General features: G+C 39.0%; 1 protein-coding gene across 1 annotated transcript in view; it reads left to right on the top strand.

Annotated features, from left to right (window-relative positions):
- LOC101172742 (girdin) overlaps positions 1 to 4737 on the top strand; it is a 65746-nt gene extending 61009 nt beyond the window's left edge. Inside the window, exons 26-27 of the mRNA XM_023959081.1 lie at positions 2 to 147; positions 2813 to 4737. Coding sequence (XP_023814849.1) covers positions 2 to 147; positions 2813 to 3180 — 514 coding nt within the window. The 3' untranslated portion in view covers positions 3181 to 4737. The remainder of the gene's footprint in view (position 1; positions 148 to 2812) is intronic.
- The last annotated feature ends 16794 nt before the right edge of the window (positions 4738 to 21531 follow it).

Raw genomic sequence — 21531 nt, 5'->3', positions numbered from 1 at the left:
GAAAATCTAACTGGATCGCAGACAGGATGAAGAAGCTAATCAAACCCAGGGGAGGAGGGAGAGAGGGACGGGCTGCCTTTACCGCCGCAGGCAGCGTGGAGAACCTGGCCGACGGCGCAGAGTACACATCAGACGCACCTAAGATCGGTGAGGCACGACACACATCGACAAACACAAAAATATCATCCGACTGGTTTTCACAAAGATATGCCCACATGCTCCTCCATTAAGCACAGCTACAGGCACGCATATAAATCATCTCATGACTACCAAGTGCAGGCAGAGTTGATGCCCCTCTGTTCTCCTTAGATCTCTTCTTGTAGAAAGCCGGGACTCCCTGAAGCTGGCGTTCTGCACCAACTACATTTTGAAAGAAAAGGATTTGAGATGCTTCATTCCCTTTTTATGCATTCACTGACTGAGAGTTGGACAGAAATCCCTCCACTCACTTGTTTCAAGGTTGCATTAGATCAGACTCTGAACACAGTAATATTGCTCCCCATTAGGCTTTAGTTCATTCTATCCTGCATAAAGCCCTGCTTTCCTAAGTGTTGGAGGGTGTTTCTTTTTAATAATAAAGAAGATCTTTATATCGTGTTTGCCAGACAGTCTCCACAAAGAATAGAACAGAAGGAATGCTGGGAAAGACTTTTCACACTAAACCTCCTCCTCCAGGTTTTATACCACGCAGAGTTGTGCTAAAACCTAACACTTATATATTTTCTTATTTTGCCCCTTAGTTCATTTAGTTTTTTTGTAAACGTATTACTGATTTGATAGGACCTTAACCTATGTGCCCTTGATATTCTTAATTTTTTCTAAAGGCCTTTTTTGTGTATTATGGTTTTAATGTTACAAATAGTTGGTGCAGAACATGTGCAAGGCCGTCCTGCAGCCTTCTAAATCTTTGTCAGCATTGTACAAAGGTGTTTGTCACAAAAAAGCTCATTGGGTTGTAATGACCGGTGTTCACCAGCTGCCATACAGAAGTTGAATCTTACCTTAAGGTGGGTTCTCAGACTTAGTGTGTTCATTTCAATTCAAAAATATTTTATTAATCCCTCAAGGGAAGCTGAATTGTTGTGCCAGTCCTCTCCAGTCCATGCAAGTCATTTAGTAACTGCAAAGAGTCATTACGGGTTGGAATTGCTGCAGGTTGGGATGGTCTTCTGTTCAGGTTGTTGTTACAGCTGGAACTACAGCAATTAAAATTCCAATCTGCAGTAAGATTAGATATCACAAATCATGCGAGTAGAGGAACCTAACAGAGGGTTGAGGTAGCAAGAGGTTGGATGTATATTTTTCTTTAACACACACAAACTAAAATCTCAGATGATGGTAAAAACATTACAACAAAATAAACACATGTTGTAAATATTAAATGACAAAAACAACAAAACAAAACCTGAAGTGGCTATTCCAGGGGTCTGCAAATTTCCACATTTATAGAGCCATTTGGGTCATTTCCTTGCTGACAACAACCCCGTAGGAGCCCCACATTTGTTTAGTTTTATGTGCCTTGTAGTCTGAAAAATGTGTTGCTTTTTAAAATAATAAACTTTTTTATTTTTCTTTAACCATAGAGCCACAATGAAGGGGTTAAAGAGCCACATTTGGCTCCATAGCCTCAGGTTGCAGACCCCTGGGCTATTCAAGGACACAAATTGTCATTATCCTTATTTATTTAGCCTAATGGTAAGGCAAAGAGAGTGTGATGATCAACGATGTAATCCAGACAGGAAGTTACATAGTCAAAAAGAACGGGGGAATTTCAAAGTAAAGTTTAGGTCAAAGGAAAACACCTGAAAATGATATTAGAGCGCATTTTGTAAAACTGGAATATTGTAATTATATTTCATATTTTGATAAACATATTTACATACTTATTTACCTCATTAATGTTTTTGTTTGACCTTTTTTACTTACTTTCAGTTGCAGTCCAATTTTTTCATTCTGACATACACACATATTCATCATTTATGTCAGTAATGCTCAATTTAGACAAATGTTTACTTTACTGAATGATTTACCATCTGTCTATTGACAAGTTTTTTGAACTTTGAGATGCCTATTTGGATATAATAATAAGGCTATAATGTTAATTGCATGTTTTTTTTTTTTAAATTTCCTGCTTTTGTTTAGTGCTTTACAATATCTGATAACATCAAACAAACAAGTCGTCACTCTCTCAATAATTACCTAGAGCAATAAACGCCAAACGACCTCTGGAGCCTCCCAAAATCATTTCAGTTTGATTGAAAGAAGAAGCCGTGTCACATGTTTCCACGGCAACAGCTCTTAGTCACTCAAAGATGTGCCTGTCTGTTAATTCGCTTAGTCTGTTTATTTGTCAACCGGTGTCTTTTATTTAAAACCTGGCAAAAAATTGGCTGATTAATTAACATGCTTCATGTCATGCCAAATGTATGAATTCCATCATTTATCAGCCCTGCTGTTATTTATCTGAAACATAAAAATGTACACACACTGCAGATGCCTAATTAAATAAATATAAATAAATTAGTTACATTTATAGTTAAAGTGTTGGTTTGTTCAAAGCAGATGTGGTTTAACAGGTGTTACTATATTCTTATTAGTGAAGCATGTACAAAAAGTGGCTCAAAAAGCTAAAGCAGTCCAGATGTAAGGTTTGTTGTTGGGTCTTTAAATCAGTGAGAACTCTAAGCACCTAAAAGATCACTGAGAACTTTTAAATTGAACATTTAAATGAAAAGAATGATGCCATGTTTCACTTTCTCACAAATCAGATTTCAGGAATCATTTAAAAAAAAAATTTAAATGCCTTTTTCAGATCCTCGCAGCGCTCCAGTCTCTCCGTCTCTCCAAAGGAAATTATCCTCCAACGCTGAGCCAGACATCTCTGCTCCTGGGACTCCCAATCTGCGCTCTGGCTCCGGGGGGCGCCGTAAGCTGGGCTCCCGCCATGGCTGGGGAATCGGCTTGGCCAGAGGAGGCTCTGGAGTTTCCCAATCATTCAGTCCGGGTGACCACAAGACGCATCCTCGTCAGCGGTTGCGCTCCAGCCAGACGTCCCAGAGTTCTGTGCTGTGGGAAGGTGTGGGCACTGAGATGAACACACCTCAGGGTCCCGAGCGGCCCCTGACCACTCAGGAGAACATTGAAGACGATGAAGGGAGAGGTGGGGAGAAAGAACAATGAGGAGGAGGAGAACAAGCCAAGTCAAAGCAGAACCTTAAACACATTTTTAAATGTTTCAAGAAGTGTTTGTCCTGATAGATTTTTCATGTGGGAAGGCATCATATATTCAACATCATATTAAACTAAAGCTGGACTGCTAAAACTGTTCTTTTTAGACTGCAGCCTTGTGTCTTTCAGATAATCGACAATGATGCCCTGAAGGCCAAGACAAAAACCTTACCAGAGCTGAATTACCAGCAAATATTTTATAATGTTTAGTAAAATATTCGGAAGAATCTGTGTTTGGGTATTTTTTAAGATAAATGCATAATTTGTCAGTTGAAGAGTTGCTGCGTTTTAAAGGAACAGATCATCTCTCTAAACTACCAAATAACAAAAGCCTCAGCAAGATTCGACTCCATCGATCAGCCACAAGCTTCAAAGACAATCTTCCCAAAAGACCCTTTGATCATTCTCTATTCCTCCTTCAAGTTGCTTGGAAAAAAAGGGAAAAACCCCCAGCTGGTTTTGACATAATCCTATGAACAAGCAAGGAAGCTGCACAGAAATACCTCTGTTGAGATTTACTGAGGGGGTCTGTGCGGCTTAATCGAGACCACACGGAGCACCAGGCTTTTTCCACCACTCCACATTACGTTTACCAGTGCTCATTTAGCAAACGCTTTTATCCAAAGGACTTTACATCTGACTCACTCACACTCTGCTGGGTACATGAGGGAAAATGTGGGATTCACCATCAAGAACACTTCAACAATTAGCTAGCTCTACAGCCGTTGTTGGATAGTCTCTATCTCTCCTGAAACAAAGCAGCCATTCTAAAAGATTTTGTAAACAAGTGGCAGCAGCTGGACCTTCAAATGTACAATTTTGACCCATAATCATGGATGTTAGGTGCAGAAAAATGCTGTTGCCCATCTGCAGGGAACAACAGCTAACCAAATAATTACTTATGACCCCTTCAAGTTTAAAATAAAAGGCAGATTTTTTTATTTCCAGTGTAAAGCTTAGTTCACATGGCCCTCGGCAACACACGTTCAAGCGACCACTTTCAATTAAAAGTCAGTTAATGAGCGTATATGAGTGTTTTGGATGTTCAAAACTCTTGTGTTCATACGTCATTACGCACGTTTCTACGACTGTTTTCGGGCTCTACATACAAGACCCGCGGTCATTGAATACCTGTTAAAGGTTAAACCAGGTTGAACTTTGACCAATCAGGGACTCGGATTTGGTAGTGACGTATGGATTCATGGAAGTCCCAACAGTTTGAAAATTGATCATGGAGGAGAAATTAATAATTGTGCCCAGCAGGAATTCTATGACTCCAAGTCTTTCATAAATTGGAATATAGCTGTAGAAGTAAAAGCCTGGAGCAAGATTCATCAGATTTGCACCACTTTGACATTTTGCACCAAGACTATTCCAACTCTAGATGGAGGACATGCAGTAGTATCGGGTAATGACAGTATAATGTGAACACCATATTCTAAACGTGTAAGTTTAGCGTGCAGATGCCCGGTGTGAAAGTAGCATCAAAAGTGTAAAAAAAAAAAAAAACAGTTTCAATAGGTTAAATTTTTCTTGATTGTTTTGCTACAGTTCAGATTAATTTTAACCCTTTTACAACACAAACAAGAAAAATCAAGTAACGTAACACCATAAAAATTTTAAAAATATGTTTTCAAAATGTGCTCCACTATTTATGAGGAAGCTGTTAAAGGGTTAACACTGGATAATCAAAATGAATTGTCTGAAACTGTTGTGTGAACCACACAGGCTGGTGCCAAAGGGCTGCACCAGTAGAGCAAGCAATTTAGAATTAATGACTGAATAAATATATGCACATTTACATGACAGACAGATAGCTGCACATTATATCAAAAGTTTTTGCTGCACCAGAGAGAAATTTAGTTTTACCTTTTGGACTGTGTAGATCTGGGCTGTTTCCTCACCCTTCTGAAGTTCATTTGTTCTCCAACAGGAGATATTTTTCACGGAGCCCCGTTTAGTGGAGGAAAGCTGTCGGTGATCTTCCATTTTCTAATAATTTCTCAAACAGTTGATCTCTTCTCATTCAGCTGTTTGTTTTTGAGTGGTTCATCCTAGTCTTGCTCAGGTCTATAATCTTGTTCTTGGTGTCCTTTGACAGATCTTTGGTCTTGCTTATGGTGGAGGGGTTGCAGTCTGATTGTTTAGCCCAGTTTAAACAGGCGACATTAAAAAAAGTAACCAGTGGAGGACAGAAGAGTGTCGCAACCCTTGTGCTATCCTAGGCACTTTAACATTGGGAGTTGGGTCATCTAGACCCACTAGACAGTGCACTGAACCTTTTTTCTTCAATGATTTGTGAACCTCACTGGTGTCCATGGATTACATGAAATCTTTCCACCTTTATCCACCTTTGTCCTGGTAGGAATAACACGTCAAAGTAAGGGTGGGGTCATCTAAGATAGCACAAGGGTTAAAAAAGATTTTAGGTCTGTGAGGAGCAAAATTCCAGCTTGCTTGTAGGTGCTAGATGTTTATTTTCAATATACTGTACAAATAAATTCTTTAAATAATCAGTAAGATGTTCTGGATAATTTTTTTACCTTCTGTCTCTCACTAAGTCTATCTATCATGAACATTACAGATCTTTCTCATCTTTTTCAATGGGAAAACGTGCAGAACCAGTCCTAAATGCTTTTTGGCCTCACTGCATGTCTGTTGTTAATGTACATCAGATAAATACAAATCTGTAAATATATAGGGCTGCTAAATGAAACATTTGCATTTAGTGTGTTTAAGTTTCAAATAGTTATCTAAACTCTTTCCAATACCCATGATTCAATGCTAAAGTAGTGTTAAGTTACGTTCACTCCATCCTCCGCAACATGCGTTTAAGAGGCCACTTTCAGTGAAAAGTCCATGTAAACACACGTAAAAACGCATTTGAGGCTTTTGCTTTCAAAACTATCAATTTCACGCTTAGCTACGCAAGTTTGCACGACCATTTTTGGGCAGTACACACAGAACGCGTGGCCATTGAGCGTGCACACTGAAAGTTAAAACAGGTTGAACTTTGACCAATCAGGGACTCAGATTTATTAGTTATGTGTTATAGATGGTGTCCCTTATAATTTACGAAATTTCCAACTGTTTGAAAAGTGGTGGTAAAATTATTTCAGTCAGACAACTCTTGCAGTAAGAAATAATTATTTGACATTTTCCACATTCTTTAAGTTGGCATTCACATATTTTCGTTTGGCATAAGGCTCCGTTCAATTCCATGAGAAATTTCCATAACACTTTCGGTTAACAAAACCCCCCCTTTACGGAGCCCACAGGTGGAAGCCGGGGAGGAGGGTGGGGCGAAGAATGAGCGCTGAAGGTAAGAAAGAGAATGAACGACTGCGCACCTGGGCTTAAATAGGACGCTGAGCAGGTGAGTTAATTGACTGAACCGCCCTAGGGTAATTACCTGTAAAACACTGCAGCGAGTATCTGCCCGAAATACGATAAATCGTCATTAATTATGGTTTTGCTTGGCCAGTAGTCTATGATACTCAGTCTTTCATATGTCAGATTAGAGCTGTTAAAGAAAAAGACAGGAGCAAGATTCACCAGATTTGCTTTGATATTTCCCACCAAGCTTCTTCTAACTGTAGGTGGTGAACATGCGCTCTCCAATGTGAACACCATGGGCGAAACAGGTGTTATGTCCGGTGTGTACGTAGCTAAAAGCAGCATCCACAGAGATTTATTGACACCCTGCTGCATCAGTGAGAAAAATATATTTTTTATTTCAATTCAAATGTTACTAGAAGAAATCATTGATGGTTTACAAAGTCTGAAGGAAGTTCAGTCACATAGAGAAAGGACAGTAGGGATCTGCAGCTTCACTGACGACTGCGCTGAGACCTAACGTTCATCAAACGTTGAGATTTATTGCACATCGATTGTGGATTACTTCTAGATCCCTTCATGAGCAATTGCAGAATTCACAAACAGCACTTTAACTTTACTGTGGTAAAAGCCTCTTCACCCTCACCTCAAGGCATGGCCGCAGAAGAAGAGATACCAGCCTGACCTCCAGTCTTCTGCTATTAGAAAATGTAGGAAGATGGGAAGAAATATCCACCTTTCCCATTTGGGCTTGAATTTTTATGTAGCCTTTGGATAAATCTTGCTGGTCTGAAGGCCTCACATCCACTTCGTAAATCCCTCAACAGATCCTCAAACAACAGCCCCGCAGAGTGTGAGCAACTTTTTAATTACAAATGCCTGTGGAAGAGTATCAGAGCAGATCCATCTGAAGCATCATACACTATGCATCACATATGAAGCTCAGCTGTGGAGCAAAGTTGAGCAGAGCGGGAAAAACTAAGAGCTTTCATATGTAAATTTCATTTGAGCATTAATGCTCAGTGCTAGAAGAGATGCATTCCTTTCCCATAACACTTTGAAGAATTACCCGTAAATGTTCCTGCTCCTCAATCTGATTGTATCTTCTTGAAGTTTGCCTGCTTAAAGTAAAAAAGTAAAAAGTTGAATATCTACGCACATTTTTGCAAGAATTCTGAGGGAAAAAAAGGATTCAGCACAGCAGGTGAAAATAAAATGTTAAATATTAGCAGTAAAAAAGCTTGAATGAAACCCTAAAGACTTTAACAACAGGTTTTTAGAGCTAAGAAAAAATGATTTTCGTTTAAATTTCATTGCTCAGAAACATTACATTGAAGCATTACTGGGAATGCCAGGCCAGTGATCTAATTCAAAAAGATCTGTGCTTGTGCTTTGGTTAGAGTATTTTATCACCTCTTGCTGCGACACCAAGTGGTGTCAGTGTGGAGCTAGAGGCCAGGCCGCCACCAAAGACATACACATGGACAAATGACCAGGGAGGATTTACCTCTGCAGCTCTCTAACCCTTGTGCTATCCTAGGCACTTTAACATTGGGAGTTGGGTCATCTAGACCCACTAGACAGTGCTCTGAACCTTTTTTCTTCAATGATTTGTGATCTTCACTGGTGTCTCTGGATTACATGAAATCTTTCCACCTTTATCCACCTTTGTCATGGTAGGAAAAACACATCAATGTAAGGATGGGGTCATCTAAGATAGCAGAAGGGCTAAACAAGAAAAGCCCAGAGTTCCTCATGTGGGTAGAAGCAACTCAGCATTTCTGATCTCTTTTTCATTTCTGTGCAGGAGACAACACTGAAGATAACACTCGCTCCTGCCAGGCCTCCCCAAACACCCATCCTGCATTGTGATTCGCGAATGACAAATGGATCACTAATATAATTCATGAATTATGTAGTTGTCATGGCGACATTAATCAAAAATACAGGCTCCTTCTTCTAGGCTCAGAAAATTGGGTTTGGAGAATTGAGATGCATGAGGAGGCCGTCTGAGCCTTCAGAATAAAAACTCATGGCGAGGCGATCCTCACATATTGGTACTGCCAGGCAGTCGCTTGGAGGTTTATTATGAGTGCAGTACAACAATTCCATGCGCTCAGGCACGCACATGCACACAGACAAAAGTATAGTGTGAGGAGGCACATTTGTGTGAAGCTAAGCTCACACCAGCATGTGACAGACATGCTTAAGTTTAAGAATGTGTGTTTAACCCATGGTGTTCACACTGGACAAGCAGGGATGGACTTTTTTTTTTCTTTTGCTATTGTTTTCTAGCGCTAACTGCCACTTACAGTTGGAAGTTGTGAATCTTGCCCCAGGCTTTTTCTTTCACAGCTCTACTCCGATACAGGAAAGACCTGGTGTCATTGGCACATGTGGCAAAAGTTCAACCGTGTTTAACTGGACATATGTTGTGTCTGTAGAGCCCGAAAACTCTCGTCAAAAGCTTGCATATGGACGCGTGAACGTGAGAGTGTCAAACACGGATGTATGAATGTCGCGTTGACATAGACTTTTCATTGGCACTGGTCCAGTCAATTGAACAACTTTCAGGTCTTAAAATCCACCATATATTTTTCAGAAAGTCTTAAAAAGGGGTGCTCCAAAAAGAGGTGGTATGAAAAATCTGGAATCTGACTCATCTGTCTTTTTTGACTGACACCTACTCAGCTAAACCTTCAGCAGAACAAAAAACAGGAGTAGTAAAAAAAAAAAAAAAAAAAAGAAAATCTGTGATAAAAAGTACAGGGAGGGGGTTGTCTTTGCCACAAAATGAGTGATTAAGTGTTATCTCTAACTCTGAGTCCTGCAGGGATAAATGATGGATGGCTGCCTTGGCTGACATCATCGCTGCGTCTCAAGAGTCTGCTCAGCTGTTTAATTATTGAGCACCTGAGGGTTGCAACACGATCGGTAAAAATCACTTTTTTGCTCTGTTTTCCCAATGTATTTGGCCCTCCTCTGCTTCTGATCGCGCCGTCCTACCCCCCCCCCCCCCCACCTTTGTTTGAAGTGTCTCCTCTTTGCTCCTTGAACACTCGGGCCTCCAAGCGTCTTCTCTTTTCTCTTTTCACCCCTGTTGCTCGTTTACCCCAGTCTGGGCTTTAGCCATCAAATTTTAATCATGGCGTCTAAATAAATAGTCTCCAGCGTCCGACAGCCTCACTTAAACCACTTAGTCCACTAACTGCATAGAAAGCATCCTCCATACTTAGAGGTGCATTAGGCTTTTGTTTTCGAGCCTCTGAGATGAATATTTGCAGCTGAATCAAAGTTAAAGCAGCATTCTGTCTTCAGGGGCTTCTCTCTGAGTTCTGGATGATTAAGAAGCAGCAGCCAAAACTGAAAACTCACTCTGGGTTAATATAGAGTCATTATTTTTGCATTGTTGTGAGGCTTTTCTCCCCCAGCAGAAGATTTGGGACATTGTCTGAAACAGGATACCGCCCCAAGAGGTGCTGAAGAAACCCAATTATTGATATTTTGCTCCAGGCAACAAAAATCGGGCAGGGGATCATGGAGAAGGAGCACAAAGCGACTAAGTGAAGAAATAATAAGAGGAGAGAGTGTACGCTCAGTGTGTGACTGAACCTGCAACCTTGCCTCCTCACAAAACTGTCAGAATCTCCATGCTTTCACTGGGCTTTTACTCAATGAGGTTAACCCAGAGGTGAGGCCATTCATCTATAATTTCCCTCCGTCTGCCTCCATCCATCTCTTCCTCTCTTTTACTTTACCTCTCCACCCTTCCCTTACATCCTCCTCTTTCTCTTTCAGTCCGTTTCATTTGGGACCCCCCCACCCCATACAGTGTGTGTCCCCCTCCCTCCATGCTTTCTCTCTCTCTCTCCCCTAGTGTATTAAGGTACTTTGACGCTCTCAGTAAAAGCTGATTTATTCTCTGGGTGGTATCGATCGGTTTCTGCATTAAAGATTATAATTCATTACCCTAGCCCCTTTTAATGCATTAAACACTGAAAATAAAAATAAAACACACACACACACACCACCACAGACACAGAAAAAGACAAACACCAGACTTTCAGTGTCCCAAGGGTGTGGGAAAGCACTCTGTTGACCAGTATTCCAGAGCTCCACCTGTCTCCGTTTGTGTGTGGTAGCAGCCAGGTGCTACTCATCTTGTGCTGCTAAATCTGTTTAGGCATTCATTACAGAGACCAAAAATGTCTTCATAATGTAAACTGTCTTATTTTAAGTAGAAAACCTTCAGGTGCTTCACTATTTGATATTGCGATAAATGTTTTTGTTTTTACTTATCTTTGCTCTACAGCTTTCCAAGCTTTCCTCAAAATCTGCACATTTTTTGTCATAAAGAGCTCGGATCTAGAGATAAGAAAATCAATATTGAAATGTGTCAAAATCCTTTTGCTTCATAACCTTTACAAAAACGTGATCTATGTCTAAAAAACAAACAAGATTGTATTCTCAGTTAGTTCATCTTTTTTTTCTAAAATGAATCCTTTTTTGCACTAGTTTCTTGTCACTATCATCAAACTACATACATAAAAATAAAAAATAAGAAAAAACTAGCAAAAAATATTTATCATTGGGTTGTATAACATTCAGTGTGAAGTTATTCTATCTAACAGTTAGCTTTTAGCTTATTTTTCCCTTTTTAAAAATGCCTGTGTGGAGCTTCTTGATTCTAGATTTTGACTGTATTATAAAATTTCTTGTTCAGGAAAACATGATTTTTCTGCATGGACAGATCATTTTATTAGTGATTTTCTTCTTAAGATTTGTGTTCTTTTCCTATTTATGGGTTAACTGTTCGCAATGGTAGGCGGAAAAAAAAGTACAAGTTGTGGTGAGAGAAAAAAACTGTTGCACAAGTAGTGTGTGTATGTTTATGGTACAGCTCATCCTCCAAACTGTGCCAAAACCTTTCTCATAATGCAGAGGGCTGCAATAGCTAGCCTAAGATTATTTTATAGATTTGGAGAAGTACATTTTTTTATTCTCTTTTTCTAGTTGTTCTTTTGTGAGGGTTTACAACTTTTTAAAGTTTTTCACAACATCAGTCATTTGATATCAGCCTCATGGAGCAACTCCAAACATGCACTTCATCATTTTTAGGAGGTCCATCCAAATTATGCTAAAGATCCACAGACTGTTTCAACTCAGCAGATTTATCGAGATTAATAGACATAGATTTTTGCCAGACTGATACTGAATTCAATCCCAACAGTTCTGAATCTCTTTGGTTTAATACCATAAAAGCACACACACATATCGTCCTTTATACATCTTCCATGGGTTCATGGGTTGCTCGAGCCAATCCCAACCACTGAGGGTTGAAGGCAAGAACCCTGAAATCATATTCACACCAAAAGGAACAATCCAGAGTCACCAACTAAACTATGAAACACGCTTTTTGGACCCGAAAAGACCAAGCTGTGTTGTATATTCATGCTCTCTGTTTTTCATCCAACTTTAAAGAGGGATTTTGCTCTTCCTTTACCAGTTGCATACATTTGCATTCACTTTTATCCAACATTCGCATTTCTTTAGGATCACAATGATAAATATGTGCTAGTTTTAGATTGTAATAGGAATTCAAGAATCTCACAACCAGAACAAACTTCACAGGTTTATCATGTGTCGTTTTTTTCATGAAGTTTGTAAAGGTTTTGTTTCTTGTTTGAAAGTAAAGCAAAGTAAAATAAAAGTACAGATATATCCCAGATACAAATGATAGGAAACAAATAAAACAATTACAATCAACCTAATGATTTTTTTGTAAAATAGATCGAAGTATAAGTAAAATATTTAAAATAAAATAAAAACTAAAATAAGGAAAGAACTAGGATAAAAAAATTCCCCTTAAATTGGAAGTTTTAAAATAACTGTAACTGTCTGCATTTGAGTTAAATTCTTTGTAAAACGGAACACTCTTACATGGACAGTAACTGCTCTCATGAGTTTACTATCAGGTTTCACAACCAAAGTCAGTGATGCTTCAGATCACTTCCCCTCCACACTTATCACAAACAGTTTCATAGATTAAATTATAAAAGTTTTTAAAAATTGCTTTCTCACATATTTTCTGCCTAATGTTCTCATTCTTCTTGATGGAGCTGCCTCCTTTTGCCGCCACCCACACTCAAATCTCTGTACTGGGGAGAAGAATCTAAGAAACAAGCTGATAAATAACTAGTTTAAATATATGCAAAACAGAAATTTATTTGTTATTATTATTATTTTGTAAATAGGCCAAATCTCATTTGATCACTTCTCACATGACCAACGGTAAACCTCCAGACAGGTCAAGTTGAAGATTTGTGTGCGCTCCTGTATGTCAGTTATCTGGCCCCTATGGGATGGTAAGGCTTTAAGAAGCACTATGTGTCCCTTATTGATCTAACCCCAAATGGTTGCACCAATTCCCTGTGCAAAACAAGACTGCCCTTCCCCATCGCCTTGACTGATTGATTTTGTATCGTGGCCATGAGGATTTGAGGAGCAATCCCTCTGATTTTGCCTGTCACTCTGATGGACAATTTCCTTCTCCACCCTTACCTCTCCCTGTCTCTCTGCTTTCTATTTCCATTAAAGGACTCTTCTACCTCTGAGAACAAACTTCTCTGGGTCCAGCCCGTCAGCCCCCCCCCCCCTCATTGGCCAGCCGCTGCGCCTCCATCTCCCCTCTCTGGTTCTTTCTCTCTGACAGGCTTTCAGACAGTAAATCAGAGACATTGATCCAGCACAGCGCCCAAGTGTCCTGGATTCTGCTAAAGAGCCATTTTCATTTCACAAGCAGTTTACTGGCCCCGCCTCCTTCCCCCGTCATCCCCTACCCCCACCCGTAAACATCGCTCTCCTCCCTCTTCTCTCGCTCCCTCCATCACAGCCTCATCCATACGCATCAGTCATCTCACCTCAACCCTACTGAGAGCAGCCGCTGTAGAATGTCTGTTCTCTTTAACGTTGAAACCTTTTTGATATCTATTTGACTTGATTGCACACAAAATACCACGTCTGTAGATTGCAGCACAACTGTTTGTTAACTCTGAAGTCCACCTGGAGCAACTGAATACATCTATAAACATATCAGTCATTGATAGGCATGACAGTTATGAAGTTATAAACCTGTTTTAATTCTCTCGAACAAAAAGGCTGCAGAAAAATTTGCTGGAAGCATCTGCTGTAGTTCCAGATTTATACATTTCATTCAATCAGGCATTCCACTGTATGTCTGTATTTTTCTCCAGATTCTGCAGGAGTTCCTGTCCAACATGCCTGCATTTTAACGTCAGATGACGTATGGTAGCATATGTTAATAGGAGACTAAAATATATGCATTCTAGTGTCCACCCGTTAATGAACATAGCGAGCTGTCATTCACAGTCTATAAAACCAAAGACTTTTGCTATTGGAAAAAAAAGCAAAGCTTAATTAAGCAAAGAGCCTCACCAAATATTTATTTACGTGAGATCCAAAATTATTCCCTTTACTTTGGTTTTACAACACTTTTTTCCTGACAGTATCTATAAATACATATAGCCTGAAGTCCAAATTACTTGATGATCACAAAACTTCATGAGGATAAGTTCTTTTTTTTGTTTGTTTTTACTAAACATAATCACATCCACACTATGGGACAATTAGTAGAATTCATATTTTTTATCTTCAATCTTCAGTGACAATTTAAGTTCATAAGATTTCCACAAGTGTCTGGTTTTCAAATGCAGCCTGCGTTCAAACTTCCACAAGCTCGCAGGCTCTTGTCATAAAATCAATGTGGCCCCCTGCATTTTCTAAAAACTGTAGGCATGCTTTCCTAATTATAACTGGCTAAGTTAGGTTATAAGCCATTTTTAACCTGTGGCAACACTGTTGCCTAAACCTTTTGTGACACTTCTTGGCCAATTTCTAAAATGTTGACTGTTAAAAAAAAAAAATCAACAGTGAGGGCCTCTGCTTTTAAAACAAGTGGAGATTGGAGTATTTTTTCTGTGAAATAAAAAAAAACACATACAGTATCTGGCTAAACTGACAAGAGAACTGTTTTCAAGGAGTTCAATATCACGAGGCAGAAGAGACGTGCAAAAAGCAAGCACTAAGCTAGCTGGGAAAGAAGGCTGCATGGTTTTTAACCCTTGTGCTATCTTAGATGACCCCACCCTTACATTGACGTGTTCTCCCTACCATGACAAAGGTGGATAAAGGTGGAAAGATTTCATGTAATCCATGGACACCAGTGAAGATCACAAATCATTGAAGAAATAAGGTTCAGCACACTCTCTAGTGGGTCTAGATGACCCAACTCCCAATGTTAAAGTGCCTAGGATAGCACAAGGGTTAAATATGAAACTGATTGTAATTTTGGTAAAGATTTATTTTGCCATTTTTCTGTTCTACGTGAAGAAATGAAAAGTATCCAATTGCAACAAATATTTCATGAAAAAGTCCATTTGGATTCAATGTTCAAAGAAAGCTGAATGGTTGGTCCTCACACATTTTCAACTCACTAAATTTTGCTCTCTTTGCAAAAAGTTTGGACATCCTTGGACTATGGTTACGACCATTTATAAACAACCAATTTCTATAGTGTACATCTAACTAAAATGTTTATTAGAGTTTTATTTAATGTTTCACCATATTTGAATTTTTTTTTAATTTATTCTATTTTTAATTTTTGATTTTTCTGTGACTTTTTCGTAAGTATGAAGATAAGCTATTTGACAGAGCACAGTGACAAGAATTTGCCAGTATGTATTTAAAATGGATAATTACTTCAAATCCCAAACATTTATCTTTTATGACTGAAATCATGTTTTTTTGTTTTAATCATAGGATTTTTACAAAAATACAAAGCCTGTCAATGTAGGAATAATCCGTTTTGTCTTGATGTGTTTTTATGCAACAAAAGACACTTTCAAATGATGATGGTTAAATCCTCCGAGCTTGATGATGTTGCTCATACATACTCCTGGTCACTGTGCAGCAGCCTGGCTGCCTCTTTTTTTGTCCTGACCAGCTCCTGACCTTTGAAAAAAAAGAAACTCTTATCTTGCCTCTGTTTTCTAAACCACTAATAGGGATACTGAATAAATCATTTAAACTTTGCCTCCAGCAGCAATACTTTTACTTGTATTGGCACAGACAGCATTCGCCTTTTCTCACACATACAGTCACATACACTTGAATGGGAATCTGCTGTTTGCTTTCTTCTAGGATAAACTGCCACAGAAACACTTAGAATGAATCAATCCTAAATATATATATTATATATATATATTTTTACAGTTTTGCTACTTAGGAATAATGAAGATTCTTAAGGAAAATTCAAAACGGAATCAAGAATAACTCGGACACATTATTGCAAATCATGTGTGACCCTCCATTACTGGAACTATCTGCTCCCATCCAAATGTTTTACCCTCCAGATAATCAATTAACACAAATTTTTTTTATTGTGTTTGGGGAAAACCTTTGGGAGATTTATAATGCTTTTTTATTGTCCACTTTGATCCTGTAAATTGATCATTTTTCCGAAAAAAAAATCTATTCCCCTAAATACAGACTTTTAATGTTTGTTTTTAAAAGTGGCTTTTGACGTCCATCACCCACACTTCCAAATTGAACCACTAAAGATCCTAAAGAATAATCAAAATTAAAAAAAAAGAAAGCAGACTTTTAAAAAACGATTTAAGACATTCCACAATCATCTCACACTGTTGCTTGGCAAAAAGCTCTCTGCATCAGTTTTCAGGGGAGGCTTTACTGTCGGGCATGCTGGGAGCTGCTCATTATCAGTTATCCTTTTGCAGTGGGAACTGGAACACCTGGTGTGCCAGATGAAAAAGGGCAACATGAAAACTTCATCCTTTAGTGGTGGCTTATCAACAAAAAACATGGGGCAAATATGTCAGAGAGGAGGAGGATGAAGATTCAGCAACCAAGTGTGAGAACAACCTGAAACTGTTTTGTTTCTTCAGCCTTTGAAAGTAAATCAAAATTAGAAATAAAAATAAAGTACCTGGTTGCAAAATGCAAATATGTGTGTAACCAGTGATTGCACTTGTTTTTAAAGAGTGGTAAGAGTAAAAGTTGAGAGTTGTACTAAAAACGTAAAGCAGAAAGACTGGGTGACTTGTTCAAAATTGCCATAGCAACATGTTCCACAATTGTTTTGTTCGCAGCTCAGAAAACCCAGCTCATCCAAAAATGATGCTGTGAGGACATCCAGCGCACCCGGCTCAGTGTGAGACAGGTTTAAAGGGAAAACGGGGTTGGACTATTAAAAAGCCACAACCTAAAAACCCAGTGGAGAGCCAAAATGAAAATTCAATAGCTGAGAATTACACTTTGTTGGTTAGTTTACAGTTATACTATAGTTATATTATGTTTTAGTTTTTTACTTTGAAGCACTAAGTTAAATACCGTGGTTTTGCAAAAAAAAAAACAATTTCTAAAAATTCATAATTATTGCACAAAAATGCACCCTTGAAAACAATTGATCATAATTTAGAGGTCATGGAGTGATGCTAACTGCTTTTCTCATTAAACCAGTAGATTAGAAAAAACAAAAATACCCCCTTAGTGCCTACTGGCCTGAGGACATCCATTCTTGGAGCTTAGGGTGCAAGCAGGTGACACACTTGGGATCCTTTGTGCTTCAAACCTCTTTCTCATGCTCTTCTTTTCTATCTTTCTTTCCGTGTTCTTCCTGTCAGGGAATGCAGCAGCAATGACCCCGCCCACTCCTCTACTCTCCCGATGATTCTGGACATGCCGCCCAGGGTAACATTTTACCAAACAAATGACCTCAGCAGCTCTGCTCATGCTGCACTCACCTCAACAGGCGAGTGCTGACAGCGTCCAGTTCAAATGTTAGGTCAGTGTATGAGAGGTCCTGCGGTGCGATTTTTGAGCAGTGGTGAGTTCTGAGCGGAGTAACAGCGCAGTGTCAGAAATCTTAACAGGCATCGACAATTTGGACATGAAGCATGCATTTTCCAGAATTCAAAATCATATTACATCGATAATCACTCAATCAATGTTGATGATGTCCAAAATCAACACGGAGGAAAGAAAAGGTGTGAGCTGAGCTTTATAAAGTTTTCCATATTTGCATCAACACAAGCAAAAAAAAGGTCCTGTTTATTTTGGATTTTGATTTTCTTTCTCCACAGACAAATGCAGCAGAGAAAGACATCAAATTGGGTCACAGAATAACAGAAGTATCGCTGAAAGCAAACGCCATCTGGATGCAGTTTCTGCTGTAGATGTCATTAGTGGGGTTCTTCAAAAAAAATATAAAGCCAAGGTACTCTCTTAAAGTCCCGCTCCAATCATTTTGATCTGTTGTAAAAGTGTTCCCAGTGGTCTTTAATTTTAATTATAATGTTTTTAGTCTACAACAAAAAACCTGTTGTTTTCTAAGACAAAGCTTGAGCAGTGAGGGAGGAGTTCATCAGAATTTTGCCTCTGAGTTGTGGCTGGTGGTGCAGTGTAAGGCTCTGCTGATTTCCCATCATCCCTTTGTTTGCACTCTCTCCCGCTGGCTTACAGCCCTTTGCAACCCCAAGCAAACATTACCGCTGTAACAAAAATGTTGAGCCATATAAGAGTTTTCCAGCTGTACCATTCTGCTTCAGATACCGGCTCAGATGAGGAAAACAAAGATACATGGATCTATTTCTCTGCAAGTGGATGCATCAGAATGGGGCGGAGTGGTGAGACTTTGGCCTTTCTATTTCAGTTGCTGCATCAGAAAAGACAGCTTTTTCTAACAGCAGCTTTTCTTCTGTTCCTTATTCATCTAATTTAAATAAAAAAATACTGAGAAACAAAGTTTCTGAACCTTAAATTCTTTTATGAATGACCTCCATCATGAGAAAAATGCTACGATAACATGTTTAGTTTAAAACACCAAAAAACACCATTTTCATTGAAAGTACAGTTGATATACAATAAAACAAACAGGGCAAACATTCATGTGCTTTTTAAACTTATAGTAGAATAAGGCTTGTCTTTATTGTGGTTTGTATCCTTGCTTCTATTTTCTTTTTTAATTTAGGAAACACATTTTGCTCATTAAATTTTGGTTTTGTTCCTCTGAGGTGCATCCTGCAGATAAACAGCATCTATAAATAGTCATTGCTCTTATGAACCATCATGTTGTCACTTTTGTTCCACACAATAAAATTAAATAGTGACATTTGAGCAAAATTATGAAGTCTGGCTCTTTCGCTGTTCACACAGCACACAAACAAAACCCTTCAACAACAAACCTAGCTGGTACTTGAATATTATTGTTCTATTTCAGACTCATGGTAATCCTACAGAGCCAGAGGATGAGTCATTGGTCAATTCCTGTATGAGAACAAGCAGCTGAAGCAGTGCTACAGTCTATATGTGTCCTCCATGGAATAACAGCCCACATTAGGGTTGGTGAACTTTAAGCTTAAACTTCTTGATGTCATTGTTTTCTCAACCTCTTTTACAACACTTTGAGAAAATGTGCAGAATCTGATTAGAAATCGTAGATTACAGCGTGTTCTGAAAAGAATCCAATGAATTGGCGCTTTAGAATCGACCTGAATGAATCATGCAGTGACATCAACCCCTTTTCAACCCACATAGGTCTGATCCTTACATACTGATCAACAGCCCACTGCATCTTTTTTGAAACATAGAAAGCAGTGATACTCCGGCTGATATGGTCATCAGATATGTTACTGTGGCAACCTCAAAATATGTTGCCAAAGCTTTCTATATGGACCCATTGAGCCTTTTCCTTCTTTTGTAACCACTGTAAAAACAAATTCTAGCTTAAAATGTGCAAAATGCTCTTTAGTCAGTATTACGTTGGATTCACACTGGATGCAATTCACATGTTAGGGGCGTCGAGTTTCAATATTAAGTCAATGTACAGACGCAATATGAGGTCCTGTGGCTAAGGGCTTCGCGAGGTTGACGTCCAATTAGGAACTGAGCTTTGGGCACATGATGTTTTCAGTTACTTGATCATAGGGTATAAAATAAATCCTATTTGGCCACTCAATGCAGGGATTTTTGTCCTTAACTACCATCAATTTTCTTATCCCGCTGGACCGCAGGGTTGCCAGAGACAGCCCCAGTTATCCGGAGGCAGGACATCACCAAGAAATGTTGCCAGCCTGTCAACACAGAGTCCATGGAGCTGGAGTAATCATGCCCGCTATGATGGCACCCGCGTTCCGGCCGGACCGTGGGGGGCGCCGTTTACTATGCTGGCCCATGGGCGGTTGGCTGCCAGGCAGACAGAGAAGCGCCATGGGTGCAGTTGTAGCGGACGCAATCACTCCAGCTCCATGGGCTTATGATGTTTATCTTATTTTTATTGAGACAATAATAAAAAAATCCTCATAGTTTTATTACCATTTATGAACCTTAAAATGTGTCATTTTGATATTTTCGGGGAGACAATGTTTTCAGTTCCCCATCGGAGCAGTGCAGTGTTGTAAAAGCTGAAAAAAAAGGATGTCAACCCATCATTAGTTCATAAGTTACAGAGGCAAAATGTGATGATGGCAAACTTCACTTTAGCAAACAAATGTGGTGAACTACACATGGTTAAGGGAGCAGGTGGAGAAAAACAGCACATTTTGTTTGAATGCACACTTAGCAACTTAACTGACATCAAAGTCACTTGGATGTGTTTTTTTTTCATGATAAATGCTAAAAATTATGTTTATAAACTTCTTCACAAATCCAACTGCAGCTCAACAGCTTTTATGAAGCAATTAAACAAAGTTTTTATTCCATTCTGTGGAGTCACTGTTAAGTTAAAGTAAATTTATGTATCTAATGTGTCACAGAATAAAATTCTCACAGAGAAATCAGACATTTACATCATGGGTCAACATCAACTGTCTATAAGGGATGGCTCTTTTTGTGAGGAACGATGTTTGCTCAGAGAGCATTACATTAAAGGGAACAATGACTAATGCAGTCAATAAGCTTTAACAGTTTTCTCAGCATTCGTCTCTCCAGCTCTTCATCACTTCAGAGGTCAGCACTGTCTAGACTGCTTGAGCTTGTTTAATTCTCCTTGACCAACAGGTTTTTATTTACACCTGTTTGAATGGTGTGTTCCGCCCTGTGAACGACTGCTAAACTCACATTTATCTGTTATAACTTTGTGGTCAAACCGGCCCATAAAAATAAACCTGCAAATACGTCAAGCAGTAAACAAAGATTTTTTAATTTTTACCCAATTTATAGGTTTTTATCCTCCATCTTTGAAGATTCAAAGTTCAGATTTTTACTTCAGGATTGAGCATTCTGTGTTTTGTGAGTTTGTAAAAAAAGATTGAATAAAGGAATAACAATATCATAAAATAAATGTAGTTCCTTCCTTAGCCATGATGTTTCAATCTGTGAAAAGCTTTTTATTGATGGATCAGTCAAGCTCAGACAAATAAAACTGTGTTTTGCTGTGAAAAACCCAACCATCCTCAACCAGAGCCTCCAAATTGGTGTGATTCATATTTCAGCCTTAAATAGGTTAAGTCAATTTGGAAACAATATTTGAACAACAAAGAAACTCAGAAGCTACTGGGAAACAGAAAGAAAGACAAGAAATGGGAGGGATGAATTAAAACAGCTCTCTAAGTTCTGAACAAACTATTCTGCACAGGTAAATGAAAAAAGGAGCACAAAGAGGCAAACAACTTATGTCTGCAAACAATACAAACAGGCCTCAGTGCAGTCAAGGATACGTGCAGTCGTGCAACCATGCAGCCCTGCATGGAGGTACTGCAGATCTCCACAATGAATAAATACTGCAAACCTTTGAGTTATTTCAGATAGTTTGCACTGCAGTACCAGCAGTCAGAACAGCATCTCTCTAATAGTACATGCAGATTAGGTTTGTGCAGTGAAGCCAGATGAATCACTGTTCACAGGCAAAGTGAGTCCGCTCATAAATCCCAT

This window comes from Oryzias latipes, chromosome 10, assembly GCF_002234675.1.
Source record: "Oryzias latipes chromosome 10, ASM223467v1".
NCBI lineage: Eukaryota > Metazoa > Chordata > Actinopteri > Beloniformes > Adrianichthyidae > Oryzias > Oryzias latipes.
The sequence above is the reverse complement of the archived record's forward strand: the minus strand, read 5'-3'. Positions and strand labels throughout refer to the sequence as shown.